At 38.4% G+C, this 19,417-nt stretch overlaps 1 protein-coding gene across 1 annotated transcript in view; it reads left to right on the forward strand.

Annotated features, from left to right (window-relative positions):
- The first annotated feature begins 302 nt into the window (after positions 1-302).
- The window catches only part of LOC113059332 (collagen alpha-6(VI) chain-like), a 21,739-nt gene continuing 2,624 nt past the window's right edge, over positions 303-19,417 (forward strand). The window contains 29 exon segments of the mRNA XM_026227759.1: positions 303-329; positions 5,104-5,201; positions 5,945-6,535; positions 7,509-8,063; positions 9,166-9,302; positions 9,304-9,739; positions 9,742-9,783; positions 10,126-10,683; positions 11,126-11,683; positions 12,194-12,766; positions 12,856-13,416; positions 14,205-14,554; positions 14,726-14,804; positions 14,968-15,113; positions 15,518-15,610; positions 15,696-15,749; positions 16,441-16,512; positions 16,615-16,641; positions 17,023-17,067; positions 17,472-17,525; positions 17,608-17,670; positions 18,010-18,075; positions 18,341-18,394; positions 18,496-18,531; positions 18,606-18,668; positions 18,851-18,913; positions 19,022-19,084; positions 19,173-19,235; positions 19,405-19,417. The exon segment at positions 19,405-19,417 is cut by the window's right edge and continues 38 nt beyond it. Of these exon segments, the coding sequence (XP_026083544.1) occupies positions 5,126-5,201; positions 5,945-6,535; positions 7,509-8,063; positions 9,166-9,302; positions 9,304-9,739; positions 9,742-9,783; positions 10,126-10,683; positions 11,126-11,683; positions 12,194-12,766; positions 12,856-13,416; positions 14,205-14,554; positions 14,726-14,804; positions 14,968-15,113; positions 15,518-15,610; positions 15,696-15,749; positions 16,441-16,512; positions 16,615-16,641; positions 17,023-17,067; positions 17,472-17,525; positions 17,608-17,670; positions 18,010-18,075; positions 18,341-18,394; positions 18,496-18,531; positions 18,606-18,668; positions 18,851-18,913; positions 19,022-19,084; positions 19,173-19,235; positions 19,405-19,417 (5,491 nt within the window). The 5' untranslated portion in view covers positions 303-329; positions 5,104-5,125.

The raw sequence follows: 19,417 nt of genomic DNA on the forward strand, positions 1-19,417 counted from the left end.
GACAGATGTCCACCAGGGCAGCGCAGAGGACCACCACCTCCGTGTGGTCAAGACAGAGGCCCACTAGGGCGGTGCAGAAGACCACCACAGCCGTGTGGTCGAGACAGAAGCCCACCAGGGCGGCGCAGAGGACCACCGTAGCCGTGTGGTCGAGACAGAAGCCCACCAGGGCGGCGCAGAGGACCACCGTAGCCGTGTGGTCGAGACAGAAGCCCACCAGGGCGGCGCAGAGGACCACCGTAGCCGTGTGATCGAGACAGAAGCCCACCAGGGCGACACAGAAGACCACCACAGTGGGATCGATGGCACAGGAGAGCAAGTCTGGTTAGGTAAGCCTGAAATAGAGAACATGAACAAGTTAAGGGTGGCCTCCGTGGCCCTGATGAGATGGTAGATGGTCTCCATGGCCATGACAGGGCAGGCGGTGAGTTCCTGGACGGCCTCCATGGCCATAGACCTGAGGTCTAACTGTGGTAGTGCTTGACTCACGAGTGTTAATGGTGACTTGACCGGACTCTACTCTGGAGGGTCAACAGGGACCTAGAGCTTAGATCGGGCCCAACAAATCAAGCACGACCCTACCCGAGCCCGAGCACGTTGTGTCCGAGCCCGGCCCGGCCCGACCCGACCCGACACGTTCACTGTAATTATGAGCCCGAGCCCGATTTAAACCCAACCATTTTAAATATATGGGCCGTTATAACCAGGGGCAGCGCCAGATTTTTTTTTGTTTTTTTTGTTTTTTTTTTTACCGCAGGTGCTGCTGTGCTACGGGGGAGCTATATATATATGCGTGCCGCATTTAATGCATGAGACAAAGCCAACACATGTTGTCACTCCCCACGACTATTTTAAAATGTTTCCATACCTTCAAGTTTCCTCCAAACTTGCTCAAAGTTAATTCTCCTGTTTTTTTTCTTTGCTTCTTCAAGCTCCATGTTGCACTTAATCTACTGAATAGTAGGCTACAGCGCACACAGCAGGTGTGATGCGTCACGCATGCGAGACTGCGAGTCGACGAGACGCTGCGCATGACACGTGACGTGCTTTATCAAGGGCCCGACCCGACCCGGCCCGAGGACAGTGGCGGGAAATATTGGCCCGGCCCAGCCCGAGCTCGGGCTCGGGCAGAGAATCTAAGCTCTACGGGGACCTGACTTGACTCTGGAGGGTCACCGGGGACCTGACTCAACTCTGGAGGGTCAACGAGGACCTGGTCAGTGGGGACCTGACTTAACTCTGGACGTTCACCTGTGGCTGTCTATCTTGAGCAGTGGCGCTGGGCCGGCGGCCACCTTGCGCAGTGGCGCTGGGCTGGCGGTCCTCCTGTCTGGAGACACAGGTCTAGAGTCGCCCATCACACCTGGAGAGACAGGTGTGGCTGGGGTATCCCACTTAGACCGATGTTGTAGGTACATGATGAACCCCCAAAAATCCAGGATCTCCAGCTCCTTCATCTACCACTCAGGCACAGAGTTATTCAAGCAAGCATTAAAAAGGTCTTTAAGTGCTTATTCATTGTATCCCAATCCTACCGCCAGGGTCCAGAATACTTGTGCCAAACCACCCACCTCACTTCCCTCTTGATGGAGGGCGATCAAATTTAGGAATCTCCCCATCCACTCCTCCATGCTTGCTGGCGAACAGACAGAAAATCCCACACTGCTGGATCTGGGCATTGATGGAGTCCTTCTGTCACGAATGCACACAGGAAACGAGAGATCCAATCGCAGTATTTAATGGGGCATCCAAAATCACATCCAAAAAACAGGAAAGAGGCCACACATTTAGTCCAAAACAAGAAAAACACAAGGGAACACGAGAAAGCCGGGGTGACGGAAAACAAGGAGTCCATGAAACAGAATGAGACAGGCTGGTATATATGGACTGGTGAAAACGATGAAAGTGGAGAAAGCTGAGTGAAATAACAGGTGTGCAATTAACAGTGATGAATGGGACAAAGGCTTGTAGGAAACTGTAGTGTCTGCAGTGGGGTGACTATGGGGAAGTGAGACCACTAGTGGACACCCAGGGAACACAGACCGGACGCTGACACTTGAACTTTGAGTGGATAAGCCTGTTGTAAGCATTTGTTTAATGTGGTGCAATGTCTTTTTCTCCATACTTGAATGTGGTAGATTTGTTGCCTGTTCAGAGATGGCCTGAAATACACCATCACATTAGCAGGAATTTCCTTCAGTCCCGAAGGAGTGTCGCCAGTCAGGTAGGGGCCTGTTCTGATTTGGAAATTGGGGGAGGGAGGGGGGGTTTAAAGATTTGTTGCAACAGTTCCTGAGGAACATGACTAAACTCCTCGCATACAAAATATATTCTTCATTTTAACAGCGATTAAACTAGAATAGTTTTAGAATATAACAGGAAAAAATAAACACTTTTGTTTGCTTCACTAGTAGATCATTTATTAGGACATTGTTGTGTTTTTACTTCATCTGTATATCAGACTAACAGACAGGCAGACTCATTTTACCACATTTATTAAATTGCTATAGTTTTGGTAAATTTTTATCTGAACATCAATAATTGTGGGGTTTATTCAACACTCTAAAAAATAATGTGTTAGCTCAACAAAAAATATTAATGCGACAGTTTGAAAACTTCTAATGAAATTAAGTTCAATCAGCAAACTACACTGAGTTAGAAGAACTTAATAATTTACATAAACACATTACACATTGTAACACAAACTTATCGCTAATAGAATTAATGTTTACCTTCTTTTCTTCAGCACAATGGTAACCACAAAAACTTCAGCATGTCAATCATAAACAGTTCCCTTCACTAAAAAACAAAAAAAGAAAAATAACGTTTAATTTCAACATTTACTCTCCTTATCCAGTCTTATGCAAAGCATGCTGGGAACCAAATTTCCAAAGTTAACAAGGCAATTTTATTGAGTTATGACAACTTAATTTTTAATGAAATTTAAGTTTCAATTACGCACAACATTAGTTAAGCAACATAAGTTAAGCAACATTAAGCATGTCAAGCATTAAGCAACATTATTATGTCAAATGAACTCAACAAAATATTGTTTGTAACTAAAAGGTTTAATTACATTTTTAATCAGAATCAGAATCAGAAGAATCAGAATGAGCTTTATTGCCAGGTATGTTCACACATACGAGAATTTTTTTTTGTGACAGAAGCTCCGCAGTGCAACGTTAACAGTGACAGAACAAAAAACACAATAAGGAATAAAAAATACAAATAGGTGGGTAAGGAATGACAATATACAAATTGACAATGTATGGCAGGTATATTACAATGAGCATTTATGTATGTACATGTATATTATGTGCAAAAAATGTAAGTGTACGCTAAGTATGTGTGTTAGATAAATAAGTGTATGTGTATATAAATATAAATAGTGTAGTGTGTTCCACAGTTATTATCAGCTGTTCATAAGATGGATTGCCTGAGGGAAGAAACTGGTCCTGTGTCTGGTCGTTCTAGTGCTCAGTGCTCTGTAGCGTCGACCAGATGGCAACAGTTCAAGGAGAGAGTGTGCTGGATGTGAGGGGTCCAGAGTGATTTTAACAGCCCTTTTGCTCACTCTGGATAAGTACAGTTCTTGAATAGAAGGGAAGGTTGTACCGTTGATTCTCTCAGCAGTCCGGACTACCCTCTGTAGTCTTCTGAGGTCAGATTTAGAAGCTGAGCTGAACCAGACAGTTACTGAAGTGCAGAGGATGGTTTCGATGATGGTGGAGTAGAACTGTTTCAGCAGCTCCTGTGGCAGGTTAAACTTCCTCAGCTGGCGAAGGAAGTACAACCTCTACTGGGCCTTTTTCACAATGGAGTCAATGTGATTGTCCCACTTCAGGTCCTGAGAGATAGTGGTGCCCAGGAACCTGAATGTCTCCACTGCAGTCAAAGTGCTGTTCATGATGGTGAGTGGGGGAAGTGCAGGGGTGTTTCTCCTGAAGTCCACGATCATCTCCACTGTTTTGAGCGTGTTAAGCTCCAGGTTGTTGAGAGTGCACCAGACAGCCAGCTCTTTAACCTCCTGTCTGTAAGCAGACTCGTCACCATCCTGAATGAGGCCGATGAGTGTGGTGTCATCTGCAAACTTCAGGAGCTTGACAGAAGGGTCCTTGGATGTGCAATCGTTAGTGTACAGGGAGAAGAGCAGTGGGGAGAGAACGCAGCCCTGGGGAGCTCCGGTGCAGATTGTACGGGTGCTGGATGTGTATTTTCCCAGCCTCACTAGCTGCTGCCTGTCAGGAAGCTGTTGATCCACTGACAGACAGAGGTGGGCACGGAGAGCTGAGTTAGTTTGGGCAGGAGGAGGTGTGGGATGATCGTGTTGAAGGCCGAGCTGAAGTCCACAAACAGGATCCTCACATAAGACCCCGGTCTGTCTAGGTGTTGCAGAACATAATGCAGTCCGATGTTTACTGCATCGTACACAGACCTGTTGCTCTGTAGGCAAACTGAAGAGGATCTAGCAAGGGTCCAGTGATGTCTTGGGATGATGTTGGAGCGTTTGAAGCATGAAGGGACTTCTCACAGTTCCAGCGATCTGTTGAAGATCTGTGTGAAGTTGGGGTCCAGCTGGTCAGCACAGGATTTCAGACAGGCTGGTGTAACACAATCTGGGCCTGGTGCTTTTTTCCTTTTCTGCCTCCGGAAGACCTGGCGCACCGCATCCTCGCTTATCTGAATTGCAGGTGTGGGGGAGAGGGTGGATGCAGGAGGTGTGAATGGTGAACCATTTTAAGTTGTTGTAACAGGTCCCCTGAATCATTTTGAGAATCAGAAGAATTTGTCTTCATTAGTGATCTGTGAGTATGTATCACATAATATTTATTCAACCCATAAATCAAATCACATTTAAACATATTATTCATAATTACCTATAAGTATAATCATTCTTAACTAATGTTATTGTATTTTTGTATTGTTCCTTGTTTTCAAAATATGTATTTTAAGGAATAATTGCTTTTCTATCCACATCCACATGTCCTTATTCCACATTTTTATATTTGGTTAAGTTAGGGGTCAAGTTAGGTTTAGTATCAGGTGATACTAAATTTATTAGAATTCTCATACTAAAATTATTTCTGCTTTTTTTCTGTAAAGGTCTTCGGGACATACTCAGACAATGGGGAAGACACGGGCGTTTCTTTCTGGTTTAATCATTATATCATGTTTCCTTGTAAGCACTGCACAGCAAACAGGTAAAGACTTCCCAGACAAATACTTGACATGACCCGTTTACTGACTATGAATAATTGACTGAATAATATATGGAATTTTATTTTAACATGACCCAAATCCCACAGATGAAATGAAAGTTATTGATACTATTGATATGTTTAGTGTTTTTGACCAACAACTATTTAATTTTCTATTTTATTTATGTAGTAGTTTGTATCGTGGTTTTTCAAAAGTTACATTCAAAAGTTTGGCCCTCCCCACCCCAAAATTAATATTCAGCTAGGTGAATGCATCAAAAGTGACAGTTCAGACTTACATTGTTACAAAAAATATATATATTTCAAATAAATATATATTATTTTTTATACTTTCAATTCATCAAAAATTCTGAAAAATCTAATCATGTTTCCTACTAAAATATTAAGCAGCAAAGCTCTTTTCAACATTTATAATAAGAAATGTTATGTGAATATCTAAAAAGCATATTAAAATGATTTCTGATGGATTATTTGAAACTGAAGACTGAAGTTATGAATGCTGAAAATTCAGCTTTGCCATCACAGGACTAATCTGCATAAAAATTATATTAAAATAGAAAGCAGTTATTATAAAATGAACTCTTGGAAAAGAGAAATGCAGCCATGATGTCATAAGAGACATCAAACAACATAAACAAAAAAATTTAAGAGTAGTTTATATTTCTGTCATTTATGTCCCTTATGTATTGATTGTCACATGTTGTCTATTATATACTCAATGATAGGATGCCTGGATGAAAACCCGCCATATGACATTGTATTCCTCGTGGATAGTTCTAGCAACATCAGTACTCAAGACTTCCAGGAGGTTAAAATGTTCATGCACACTTTTGTGGATGGTTTGGATATCGACATGAAAAAGGTACAAGTTGGCATTGCTCAGTTCAACAACGATCCCCACAAAGAGTTTCTGATCGGGGACTATGCAAACAAAGCGGAGCTGTTTAAGAAAATAGATAACCTTCCATACCGAACAGGAGGCACATACATGGGAAAAGCAATGAATTTCCTTAAGGACAACTATTTCACGAGTGTGGGTGGAAGCCGTATCAATGAAAAAGTGCCTCAGATTGTTGTGGTGATCACAGATGGAGACTCAGCCGATGATATAAAGGGCCCTGCTGGAGATCTGCGACAGATGGGTATTCTCATCTTTGCTATTGGTGTTGGTCCAACCAATATGACAGAGTTAAAGGCCATCGCCAACAGCCCACCTGAGCGTTTTGTGGTTAATATAGACAATTACCAAGCACTGCAAGATCTGACAACAACCATGAAGGAGACAGTGTGCATCTTAATGAGGGATCAGGGGAAAGGTAAACTGAGTTTTTAAAACTTTGTTCATAAGTCCACAAGCCTGTACACACCTGATATCTGAATCTGTTTCTGGTGATCCAATCACAAGTGGTCAAGCAAGATTATTGTTATGTGTTATTTTAGTACTATTTATGTGCAGTTATATTTAATATAAATATTTTGAATTAGCTTTTAATTTGTCTTTAAGGTTTCATTTTAATTTTAGTTAAGTTTTATTTTTTATTTATTTATTTTTTTTCAGTTTTATTTTTAGTAACTTAACTACTTTAACCTAAAAAAGAAAACTAGAAATTAGAGGCTAAAATAAGTATATGTTTTTCATCTAATATTTATATTTGATTTAATTTAAGCTATTTTTTTTTTCAGTTACCAAAATATTTTTAGTTTTAGTTAAGAATATTAACTTTATTGACCTGGCAGTAACCCACGTCTCAAATGTGTCTCCTGTGATCAAGTGTGATGGGTCTCTCTCTCTGATATTATGACTATATATTTTAAGTCAGTGATATCACCTCACTGTGTGTTATTTTATATTGGTAATACACATACCCACAAAAGCAGTAAATAAATACAAAATGAAAAGAAAGAATTGAAATTTATATCGAACATGTTGAAGAATCATCAAGTCAATTAAGTATATACATAAGCATGTATATATGCTTTTTTAGACAGAGCTGTGGCGTATTGGGCTATACACATATATAAAAAGGCAAAAAAAACTAATTATGTTTGTTGTGCTCATATCTCATATTTGCAGTGTTTTGCACAGTATGACCCAGTATCCTAAAAATGTGATGCTCAAGTTGAAAGAAGTTCTGTCCTGTTTTGTGTTTTTAAAAGCATTCTGTGTTATAGACTTTTATCTTAACTTTGAGGAAAAGATCATCAATGGATGATTTCTTAGCAGTGACTGTGTAATATATTGAATATTAAAGTATTTATATGTGCATTTCCATTTTGTGTTCGTTTCAGCCATTGCCCCTAAGTTTGCAGATGTTTTTATCCTGGTGGATAGTTTGGCCCAGGGGAAAACACAGCAGATAAGGGAACTCCTCAACCTACTGGCTGAGCACCTCAATGTGGGTGACGGATCTCATAAGATCGCACTGGCTCAATTTGGTGAGAACGTTGTCAAGGAGTTCCTGTTCAATGACTACAAAGTAAGAGAAAAAGCCAGAGGGTACATAAACCGGTTTGAGCCCAGGCCCAATGGAGAGCGAAAATTAGGAAAGACCATAGATTATGTTCGCACTCAATTACTGAACACCGCATCAGGCAGCAGAATTGCTAAAGGCTACAAACAGTATCTGCTGGTGCTGAGAACAGGGAACTCTTCTGACTCCACTCTGAGGGCCATACGAACAATCGAGAATGAGGATGTGACTGTTATTGATATCAGATTGGAAGAAAATTTACACTACCTTTCACCTTTGCTACGGACTTTCCAGGTTGACCAGAATATCGTTGATGTTGCTGCAGACATCACGCAAATCATTCAGGAAAAAGAAGTTTTCAGTGTTACAGGAGGTTAGTTTGCCTTATTATAACTAAATCAGTGCTGACATAACAGCACATTATAAGTTATTTTCTTTAAGGTGCATTAAGTATGTTTGACACACACAAAATTAAGTGTTTTTGATTAAAATGAGACCAAGACTCCGTCATATCAGTGAAGCTGTTTTATTCTGTGTAAGGTGGGTCCTCCCCTCTCATGGTGGCTCATGTTGACAAGCCATGTTTTGCAGTTTAACCAAATAATAAACATAATTTTTTAGAAATTTTCATATGATTGCTTTTTTTAAAGATCTTTATCTTGTGTATTTGGTGTAACAGAATATGTTGACATGCTTTAATGTTCAAAAAACACATTATTTTTCAAATACTGTACATTTTGTAGGTCCTCTATGCCCCGCCTTTCTCAAACACTGTAGTTTTCTACAAAGTCCTTTTTTCCAACTATCTGCCCTGATTGGCCAACTGAACCATTGCATTGTGGTTGGTTGAATACCGGAAGCACTCGTCATAAATGTAATGCCCCTTTCCATAATCGCGAGCCTCAACTTTCAAAATAAATGTAAAGAAAGTTAATAATGTCCTTAGATTTACCTTCAGTTCAAGCTCAAAAGGGGAACAGGGTCGCGTGACAGACACAGTAAAGAAGCTCGTATATGTTTGCAGTACACAAGCCACGTACGGTTAAGACAGTTGACTCCACTGTGTGACCCTCTCTCTCTGTCACACATGCGTGAGCACACATACACACACACGTGACATGCAAAACTCCGCATTTGAACATTCAATAACAAATACATTAAATGAATAGCAAATAAATCCCCTTTAACATATGTAGCATATTAGTCATCTCACGAACACCATTTGTACTCCAGAGCTGACGGGGGCAGCAGAGAGCGTAGTATTGTTGTCTTGTGGAGAGCCAGTTGAATGAAATCCAATAGTACCTTATTTGATTAAAAACTAGCAGTGTACACTGTAATATAAAAATATAACTTTAATATTATTTATAATTTTGTGATAGTATATATATTACTTTTCTGTTACTGTTAAATTTCACGACACTATTTTCCACTTGTTAATCTATATTAATGTATTTTTATTTTTCTTTGAACAGATTGCAGTTCAGCCCAAGTGGCAGATATTGTGTTTATTGTGGACGAATCAAGTAGTATAACCACAAGCAACTTTGATCTAGTGAAACAATTCCTCCACCGCACAATTAGTGGGCTCGAGGTGAATTCTGAAAGCGTGAAGGGTTGGAATGATTCTTTACAATGACAAACCCAGAGCTGAAATCTATTTGGACACTTTCATTACCAAGAGTGATATTTTGAACTATATTAAAATCATACCATACAGAGGTGGAGGAACCTCAACTGGTGCAGCCCTGAAGTTTGTTAAGGACAACATCTTTACTAAGACGAGGGGCAGCAGGAAAGATTTAGGTGTTAAGCAGATTGCTGTTGTCATCACTGATGGCAAGTCACAAGATGATGTCACTGGCCCTGCTGCTGAGCTGAGGCGCTCAGGGGTCACTGTATATGCCCTAGGGCTGAAGAATGCTAGTGTCAAGGAGCTCAAAAAAATAGGATCTTACCCTGAACGGCAGTTTGTGTTCAACGTGGACAGTTTTCAGATGCTTACATCGCTGGAGAAAAGCCTCAGAAAGAGCCTTTGTAAGGTCGTGGTCGAAAGAGGTTTGACAAGAACAATAGATTCATCCTAAAACAAGGTAAAAGAAACAAAGCATGTAGTCAATGAGTTAAAAGAGTTTAAAAAGTATCATTAACTTCCTACAATGTTGAGGGATTACATACTAAAGTAATTGATTGATACGTTAGATAAATTAGGTAAAAAGAATAGTTAAAGTCAGCGTGATTTTTTTTATCTCATAATTTTTGATAGAAATATCTGGTTAAAGGTGATTCAGAGAAATAAAATAATGATATAATTAATAACATAAAACACTTAACCTTAGCTTGTGCTGAATATCTTTATATGGTTTAATAAGTATGTTACAAGTATGTCTTTGGTTTTCCTTTATAATTTATTGTAATTCAATTCTCACTTTTAGGGTGTGTGAACACAGAAGAAGCCGATATATATTTCCTGTTGCACCACTCTAGCTGCACTCGCACCGACTTTGAAGACGTGAAGAAATTTATCCTAGACTTCCTGCAGTTATTTAACATTGGACCCAATCAAGTTCGTGTGGGAGTTGTGAAAGTTGAGCATGATCCGACTCTACAGTTCAGCCTGACAGAGCATAAAAACAGAGTCTCTTTAGAAGCAGCTGTGAAGAACATTAATCAGCCCTATGGAGGTACAGAGACAGGCAAAGCATTAACTTATGTGGCTAGTCTCTTTAGTCAGGTAATAGCATCCCGTTCAGCTAAGGTGCAGGAGATTCTCATTGTCATTACTGATAAGAAATCCCTGGATGACGTGAGCGGACCAGCGGCAGAACTGAGTAATCTAGGTGTTTCAGTCTATGCCATTGGAGTAGGGGACGCTAACAAGGATGAGCTCTTGAAAATGACGGCTGATGCAACTAGGCAGTTCTATGTGAGCGACTATGATGCTCTGAATGCCCTCAAGGATGAAATTGTCACAGATATCTGTTCACAAGAGGGTAAGACTAATCAATCATACATATACTGCAAAAAATTGCATGTTTTTGCCTGGTTTAAAATGAGACACATTAAAAAGCCAGTTAAAAATATACTACCATTCAAAAGTTTGAGGTCAGTAAGCTTTTTTTGTTTTCTTTTTTGATAGAAATCAATACTTTTATTCAACAAGGACTCAGTAAATTGGTGTGACAGTAACATTTATAATATTACAAAATAATAATTTTTCAAATACATGCTGTTCTTTTGAACCTTCTGTACATCAAAGAATCTAGGGGAAACAAATGATAGTTTCCTTGATTTGATTTCTGAAGTATCTTGTAAAACTGAAGACTCAAAAACATAAAAAATAAATACATTTTAAAAATCCTATCAACCACATATCACAATTTTATTTATTTAAATGTTAGATATATTTACTGGATTTTTTTCTGCTTTCTATAGCCTGCAAGAACAAAGTGGCAGATGTCATGTTTTTGATTGATGGTTCTTCTAGCATTTATCGTCCAGACTTTACATCAATGAAGACATTTATTACCAAAGTTGTGAATGGTACCGTCATTGGAAAAGATCATGTGCACATTGGGGTGGTCCAGTTCAGCGATAATCCACAGATACAGTTTCCACTGAATACGTCCTACAACAAACATGAAGTAGAGGAAGCGATCAAAAACATTAAACAGCTAACAGGAAACACATACACAGGGAAGGCGCTCAAATTAATTTCTAAATATTTTGACAAATCCAATGGCGGTCGGCCTGATGTTCCACAGTTCCTTGTAGTTATCACAGATGGTGAAGCTCATGATGCTGTCGCTGCGCCCGCCAAGGACATTAGAGACAAGGGTGTCACCATCTTCTCAGTTGGTGTGGGCAGTGTAAACACCACACAGCTGTTGGAGATCAGTGGAACTCGAGATAAAGTATATGTGGAGAGGGATTTTGATGCACTTCAGTCCATTGACAAAAACCTCAAATTCAAGCTCTGCAGCACTGATACAGGTGAATCATAAACATTCCTAAAATGTTCCTGAATGCCACGTTTATTTAGAGTTTGGCAAAATGTTGAAATGTTCTCTCTTTAGTTTAAAGAGTTGAAATGTGAATTCTGCAGAAAGTTTGAATTTATTGATTTATATTTTCAATAAATTCAACAGGTATTGGCATTCTGAAATGAAGGGGTTTTCACCCTTGGTAAATTTAAATGTACATTTATATAGGTCAGTTTTGAAACAATTTTGCTTTAAGAGATTGTCAAAATTAGGTAAAAATTATACACTTATTTTAGTTGAATTGAAAAATTCCGTACCCTTTTAGACCCCTTTTTAAACCCAGTTGTTTGACTACAAAGTTTTGCAAGTGAACAACATTAATATAACCAGACTCAAGCAAGCACTAGAATAAACCATCTTACAACAGCCTGGGATTTTTGGGCTGCTTTTAATCTAGTCTTGGGTTACATGATTTTATTTAATGGATTTTTAATAATCCTTTTTATCATTGTACTTGTAGGTTGTCCAGGCACACAGGTGGCTGATGTGATCTTCTTGGTGCAGTGCACCAGCCGGATTGGTATTCAGGAGTTTGAAAACATTAAAACCTTTTTAATTTCAGTGGTGAACAGCACACAGGTTGCTGACAATCTAATTCGCATTGGCGTCATTGTCTACTCAGGCACTCCAAATCAATTCTCTTTAAACCAGTACAAAAATAAACGTCAGGTAGTGGAAGCCATAAAAACCTTGAAGTCCCCACCTGGAAATGACAACACGGCTGAGGCTCTAGGATACTCGCTCAATTACTTCAGTGAAGAGTATGGTGGGCGCCAGAAATGGGGCACTCCTCAAATGCTGTTCATAATTACAGATGGTAATGCTACAGACCAAGTAAACTTACGTGCACGGGCTGATGGGTTTGCAGCCAAAAATATAAATGTGTATGGAATTGGAGTGGCCAGAGCACAAGAGAGTGAGCTGGAGATAATTATCCAGAACAAAACCAAAATCTTCTACGTTGATAATTACGCGGGTCTTCAATCACTGCAGACGAACATCTCCAAAGTGCTTTGCAATGCAACCAAACCAGGTAAAAGATTTTGCTTCAGAATGAATTCTTGATTTAGATCTAACATGATCAGAATTGGCTTGACTCAGTTTGATTGTTCTGTCTTGCAGAATGCCAGAAAGAGGTAGCCGACCTGGTGTTTCTGATCGATGGATCTGAAAGCATCAGCAAGGAGTCATGGAGAACCATGATTGATTTCTTGCAAAATGTTGTGAACCAGCTCCGTATTTCTCCAGAACTTTACAGAATTGGTATAGCCCAGTTCAGCAGTGTATATCAGAAGGAGTTCTACTTAAATAAGTACAACAATGCGAATGATGTGAAAAGAGCAATTCGGCAATTCACGCAAATTAAAGAAGGGACAAAAATTGGAAAAGCTCTGCATGAGGTTGCGGAATTCTTCGATGAGAGCAAGGGGAGTCGCAAACAGAGCGGCGTACCACAAAATCTTGTACTTATCACTGATGGTGTTTCATCAGACTGCGTGAACGAAGCAGCCGATTATCTCAGAGGTCTGCAAATTGAAATTTTTGTGATTGGAATTGGAGATGTCTCGATGCAACAGCTCAGCTATATTGCCGGGTCACCAGATAGGTTATTCAAAGTGCAAGACTTCAACTACCTTAATCTGACAACAGAAATATTTGTTGATGCCCTCTGTTTTCCAAAAAGTAAGTTGAAGTACCATTTTTATGTGATATTAAATTGAAGAACTGAAAATAAAGTTAAATACCTTTAAAGGGATACTCCTACCCAAATTGAAATCTTCAGAACTCAGTATAAGACATTTTGGACAAAAACCATGAGGCTTGTGAATGGCAGTCTATGGGACAGTCATAAGCCTCCTGGTTTTCATCCAAAATATCTTAAATTATGTTCTGAAGATGAACAAAGCTTTTTTCAGGTTTGGAACAACATTACGGTAAGTGATTTATGACAAAAAATGTATTTTGGGCAGGAGTATCCCTTTAAGAGTAATTAGGAATCCACAGTATATTTGTACCACATTGGTTATTGGCCACTGTTTTTTATCTATTTATTTATTTTGTATTTATCAGGTTGTTTGATATTGGATTCTTAATTGTTATAATTAATTGTTAATTTCCCAGATTTTACCCATCATCTAACACCCACTTAAAGTTAATCTTTATTAACCATAACATTAATAATTTAACTAATTATTTACTGTCAAGTTAAATCTAGCAATCTAGCAAATCTCTAAATGTAGATTTTTTATATTTCACATTAAAATGTTCTGATGCCTTAATTAAATTGTAGCATTTAAAATGATGTTTTTCTTTTAAATTATGTTAGGCAAAATGGGATAAATTTTAAGTATCAGCTATTTATTATCTTTATCATGAAAATAATTATTCATATATGCATATAATTATTGTTGTGATTAGAACACTGACAGCATTTAATTTATCACATTTAAATTCTGTTTCTCTTTACTTAGGTTGCTCTATTGACATTGGCATTGGATTTGATAACTCGCGCAGCAGTTCAAGTTCTCTGTCAATATTTAGAGACCAGAAAAGGCTGCAGTCCTACCTGCCAGAGATCATCCGCTACATTTCAGTTGTGCACAACCTGTGCTGTTTAAGCAGCCCAACCCTCAGTACCAATGTAGACCTTCGACTGGTTGATGCTAATGGAAATTTGCTGTATGACTTTTCCTTCAGAGAGTATGATGAAGGTGTGGTGGAAAAAGTTATGGCACTTCGGACTTCACAGTCTCTGAAATTCAACTCCCAACTTCTACGCTCTTTTCAAGAAAAGTTTAAAGCTTCAAATTCGGGTGTAAAGGTGAGAATAGCAGTTACCAGACCAGCCCCATCTGAAAAATACATGATTTTATTTGCTATGCTTATCCACCAGTTAGACCGCCATCAAACCAGCAATGACCGCCATAAATCAGCATGAACCTTCAACTATTCATGTTGGCCTAAACTTTTTTTCCTTGATTTCTCTTCTTAGGTGCTGATCATCTTTACAGACGGGCTGGATGAACCTGTTGAGGACCTACTGCTTGCCGTCAACAGCCTCCGGACGAGTGGTACAAAGACTAAACAACAAAAATCTTAAAAACCTGCACTCTGTTCAATATCTTTTCAACAAAAGCAACTTCATACTATGCAGTTACAGTTACAGATGTGCCTGCTTCAAATCAAAGGCAGTTAAATATGCGTTTAGTAAGACTCCTTTTGTGACATTCACAGGTGTAAACGCGCTGATGACTGTGGCTCTAGAAGGATTTAAAAACACTGCTGACCTGCAGAGGCTGGAGTTTGGTCGAGGGATGCAGTACAGGCAGCTTCTCTCTATCAGCATGCAGAATGTGGCCAGTGCCATGCAGAAAGAAATTGTAAGTTGATTTACATCACCAAATCATAGACAAAAGGATGAAACTGAGAAAATCTGATCATGGCAATGAGGCAATCTATATTTCATAATTTTGGTGCTTTGAAAATATTCAGGCCTTATTTGTCACATGCAAGTACATTGCAGGTTTAGTATATTAGCAGCCAAATGGTTTCCCTTAGTTATTACAACAGTGTGTTGACCGCTGTGTACATAAATGGCTTCCTGTGGGAGGGAGTGTGAGGCACTCTAAGAGGAAGAGAAACAGCTGTAAATTATTAAAGAGCACTTAAGAAATATGTCAGGATGTCAAGTGTTTGGTTCAATGTGTCAACAGTAATCTCCATAACATAAAATTTCTTCCTTCAAGTGTTTCTCACTTTCTCACTTTTTTTTCCCAATCCTCAGGATACTGTTGCCTCAAGGGAGTGCTGTAAAGTGATGTGTAAATGCACAGGCCATGAGGGAGCACGTGGAAGTTATGGTCCTCCAGGGATTAAGGTCATTAGATTTATGACTCAAGATTTACTGAACAATAGTTGAAAATGGAGATAAGTGTTTAATTTGTCACTGTATTGCTTATCAGGGGTCACCTGGACCAAAGGGACATCCTGGTTTCCCTGGAGAAGGAGGAGAAACTGTAAGTTATTCAATTTAAATGTATTTTTATTTGTTTAAATGTTTGACTATCATGCGATAAGCAAGCTACATTACTCTGCCCTTAGACCTCATTGTGTTTTTAGTGTTTGGATCCTTAACATTTTTAAGTGGTAACACAGTTTGTTGTAATAATGTAAAACTGTTACTCTGGATGTATCATCCTTAAAAACTGTCATCAATAACTTTTTTAAGCCATTGCAAAAACATAATTTTCTGTTTTATTTTATAGCACGTTTACAGTACTTATTGTTCAGCTTCACAGAAGAAAATGTAAAAAAAAATTACGAGAGAAAAAAGGAAATTCATCAGCATATTAGAATGATTCCTGAAGGATCATGATGTGACATTGAAGACTGGTATAACTGATGCCTAAAGTTCAGCTTTGCTGTCACAGAAATAAATTATATATTAAAATATAAATAGTAATTTTAAACTGTAATAATATTTCACAATATACGTTTTTTTACTGTATTTTTTATCAAATAAATGTAACCTTGGCAAGCATAAGAACCTTACCGTTTGAATGGTACTGCATTAGTTTTAAGGTACTATTTATTTTTGCCCAAAAAACAAAACAAAACACTGTAACGCTTTTAATACCGGAATATATACTGAATATACTAAAATACTAAAGTCCTATGACTTTCATGTGCTATACATGTGTGTTACAGGGTGAGAGAGGGCTTCCTGGTTTGAATGGATCTCAAGGACATCAGGGATGCATTGGAAGAAGAGGCATAAAGGTAACATGTAGTGCTATATGTTTAAATAGTAAGTTTTAAATGTGGCTTATAGTGCTGAAACACTGCAATATTTATTTTCCGATGTTATTTGTTTTTCTTCAGGGGGGCAGAGGCTACAGAGGTGACAATGTGAGTACATCCACAAGGATTTTTACTCAGACATATAAAGTTCACATATTCGTTTAATAAGCTCTGGAGAGAAAGCTGTCAAGTGTCTACCTAATAATAACCAGACAGCAGTTACTATCTGGCATTGGTGTTTGGTTTACAGTCTTTGATTGCCATCTGGAAAGTTTTTTTGTAGCCTATGGTTATTGTTGTTTTACAACTGTTTTGATTGCCATTTGGAAAGGTTTGTTATAGCCTGTGGTTTATTTATTCTTGTTTTTATGAGGTTGCATATAAATTGTGCTCCTGTCTCCTTCACTTTCATTTGGCTTCTTAATGAAAGTAATGTAATCTGCGTTCTTATTGATATCATAAGTTTCCTTTAATTTTATTTTTTAATAGGGATATGATGGAGAAGATGGTTTTGATGGGGTAAATGGTGTTCAGGTAAGAAAATGATGGTGTACTTCTAACATCCAGTGAGTAATCCAGGACAGATATGATCCAAAATAAAATAAATAAAAGTTATCTAAAATATATAATACATGTTACATGTATGGTCCTATGTTTTCCTATGACCTAGTTCCCCTGGTGTCATTCGTTTCCACCTGTGTTCAATAATTAATCTCATAAGTTCCCTCGTTTTGTTCAGTTATTTGTCCTGTCTTGTCTGTAAAATGGATGTGTTCCACTATTATAATGATTAATAAACTTATTTATGTAACACGTAGTTATGTAGTTATCATTTACAGGACCAAGTAACTGCCAAGCAAACATCTATAAAAACCTAAAAAAAAAAAACATAAAACTTTAGTCATGGTTGATTAAAAAAATCTGTTTGTTCTCCTCAGGGCATGACTGGAGCAGCAGGAAGCCCAGGGGAGCGAGGAGATCCAGGCAGCCCAGTAAAATCCATCAAATATATTCTTTGTATATTCTTTCTTAAGTGCTCTGATTTCAATGATCTTCACTGTTCTTTAATCGCAGGGTACAAAAGGTGTCAAAGGAAACCCTGGAAACCAAGGACAGCAAGGCCTGAGAGGAGATCCGGTTAGGAGATACATTATAATCTTAATAAATGATCATTTCATGTAACAAAACACTATTCATACTATCATTAGAATGGTGATTTTTAATTTCCATTGATCTACTGATTCATATAGATTGCATAAAGTAAATTGCCCAGCTCCCTCTGTTCCAAAGGAATAGTTTGTGGTTAACATTGTTTCTTGTCGCAAAGAATGTCCCTAGATTATTGAAGCAAAATAGGGAATTTTGGGGCATTGGTGGGAAATAATACCAGGTGCAAGGACAGCGAATAGAGCAGCAGATTTTCCAGTAGTGTTTGGCTGAATTTTGACCCTTGTTAAACCATTTAATTATAATCAGGGAAATCCAGGACGAGACAACAACTCCCGCGGTCCTAAAGGTGACATCGGTGGCCCAGGCATTCAGGTATGGGGAGATTATTTAGTAACAACTGACCATTAACAGTGCCATTTTACATTTACTTGTCTAATTGTATTAATAGAAATATTAGGACTACAACATTTATATATATATATATATATATATATATATATATATATATATATATATATATATATATATATATATATATATATATATATATATATATATACAGTTTATGGAGTGAATGCTTTAACAACAAATATCAATATCTTATTTTCTTATCATTCTTTCTTCGTGTGCTTAAAAGGGTGAACCAGGTCCAGATGGTCTTTCAGGCAAAATTGGTGATAAAGGCAGACCAGTAAATTAATTAATTAATTAAAAATTATATTTTGTAATTATAGTACAGAAGCATTAATAAAAGCCTGATTTCTATTTTTTTATTTTTATCTCCATTTTTAGGGCCCTAATGGTAGAAGAGGCACATCAGGTCCTCTGGTAAAGAATTGTATACATAATATTTAGGTCACGACAAAAGTTATACCAAATGACATTATTGCCTGTGAATTCAGGGTCCCAGAGGGCCTGCAGGAGCACCAGGACTACCAGGGCTCCCTGGGGCCACAGGTCCACTGGTAATGTGCAAATTGATCCTAATCCTTTTTTAAACTATCAATAAATACAAGGTGGACCCCATAATGATAAAAAAATGTAGAGCTGTAGCTGATTTGTTTGCCAGTTTATTAACAGTAACAAAAGATGCCAAATTGGATGTATATATGTTTGAGTTTGGGATTGAGTCTTTCTTTCTGTTCAGGGTGCTATCGGTCCATCTGGTCCAGTTGGGCAGAAAGGATATATTGGTCTTCCTGGACCTCAGGTGCATATTGAAAAACAATGCACTGACCATTTTGTTCGGTTACTGTTGGCATTAATATCAAATAAACCACATACAGCCATTGATACTGTGTTGATCTCTTTTCCACAGGGATCTCCTGGCTTTTTAGGAAAGGCAGGATTTAAAGGAAGCACTGGGTCCAGGGGACAGAAGGTGAGTGACCTCATTTAGAATCATCCTCTTCATTTATAAATGTAAGCTTTTTAATATTAAACCTGCTCATTTTGCTTTTGCCTTACAGGGCCAGCCAGGTGATCCTGGAGATCAGGGAGATCTCGGACCTCTAGGCCCCAGAGGACTGCCGGTTACTTTTCTTTCTTTTTTATAAGCTACCAAAACTCTGCAATGTCAGGCATTACCCATCATCACATAGCAATTTCAGAATGCTGTTTTGTTCTTGAATGTAGTTTAACAATGGCATTAACAATGGTAGTTTAACAAACACTGACTGCAAGATTTATTTATTATGACAGGGAAAAGATGGTG

This window comes from Carassius auratus, chromosome 41, assembly GCF_003368295.1.
Source record: "Carassius auratus strain Wakin chromosome 41, ASM336829v1, whole genome shotgun sequence".
Lineage (NCBI taxonomy): Eukaryota > Metazoa > Chordata > Actinopteri > Cypriniformes > Cyprinidae > Carassius > Carassius auratus.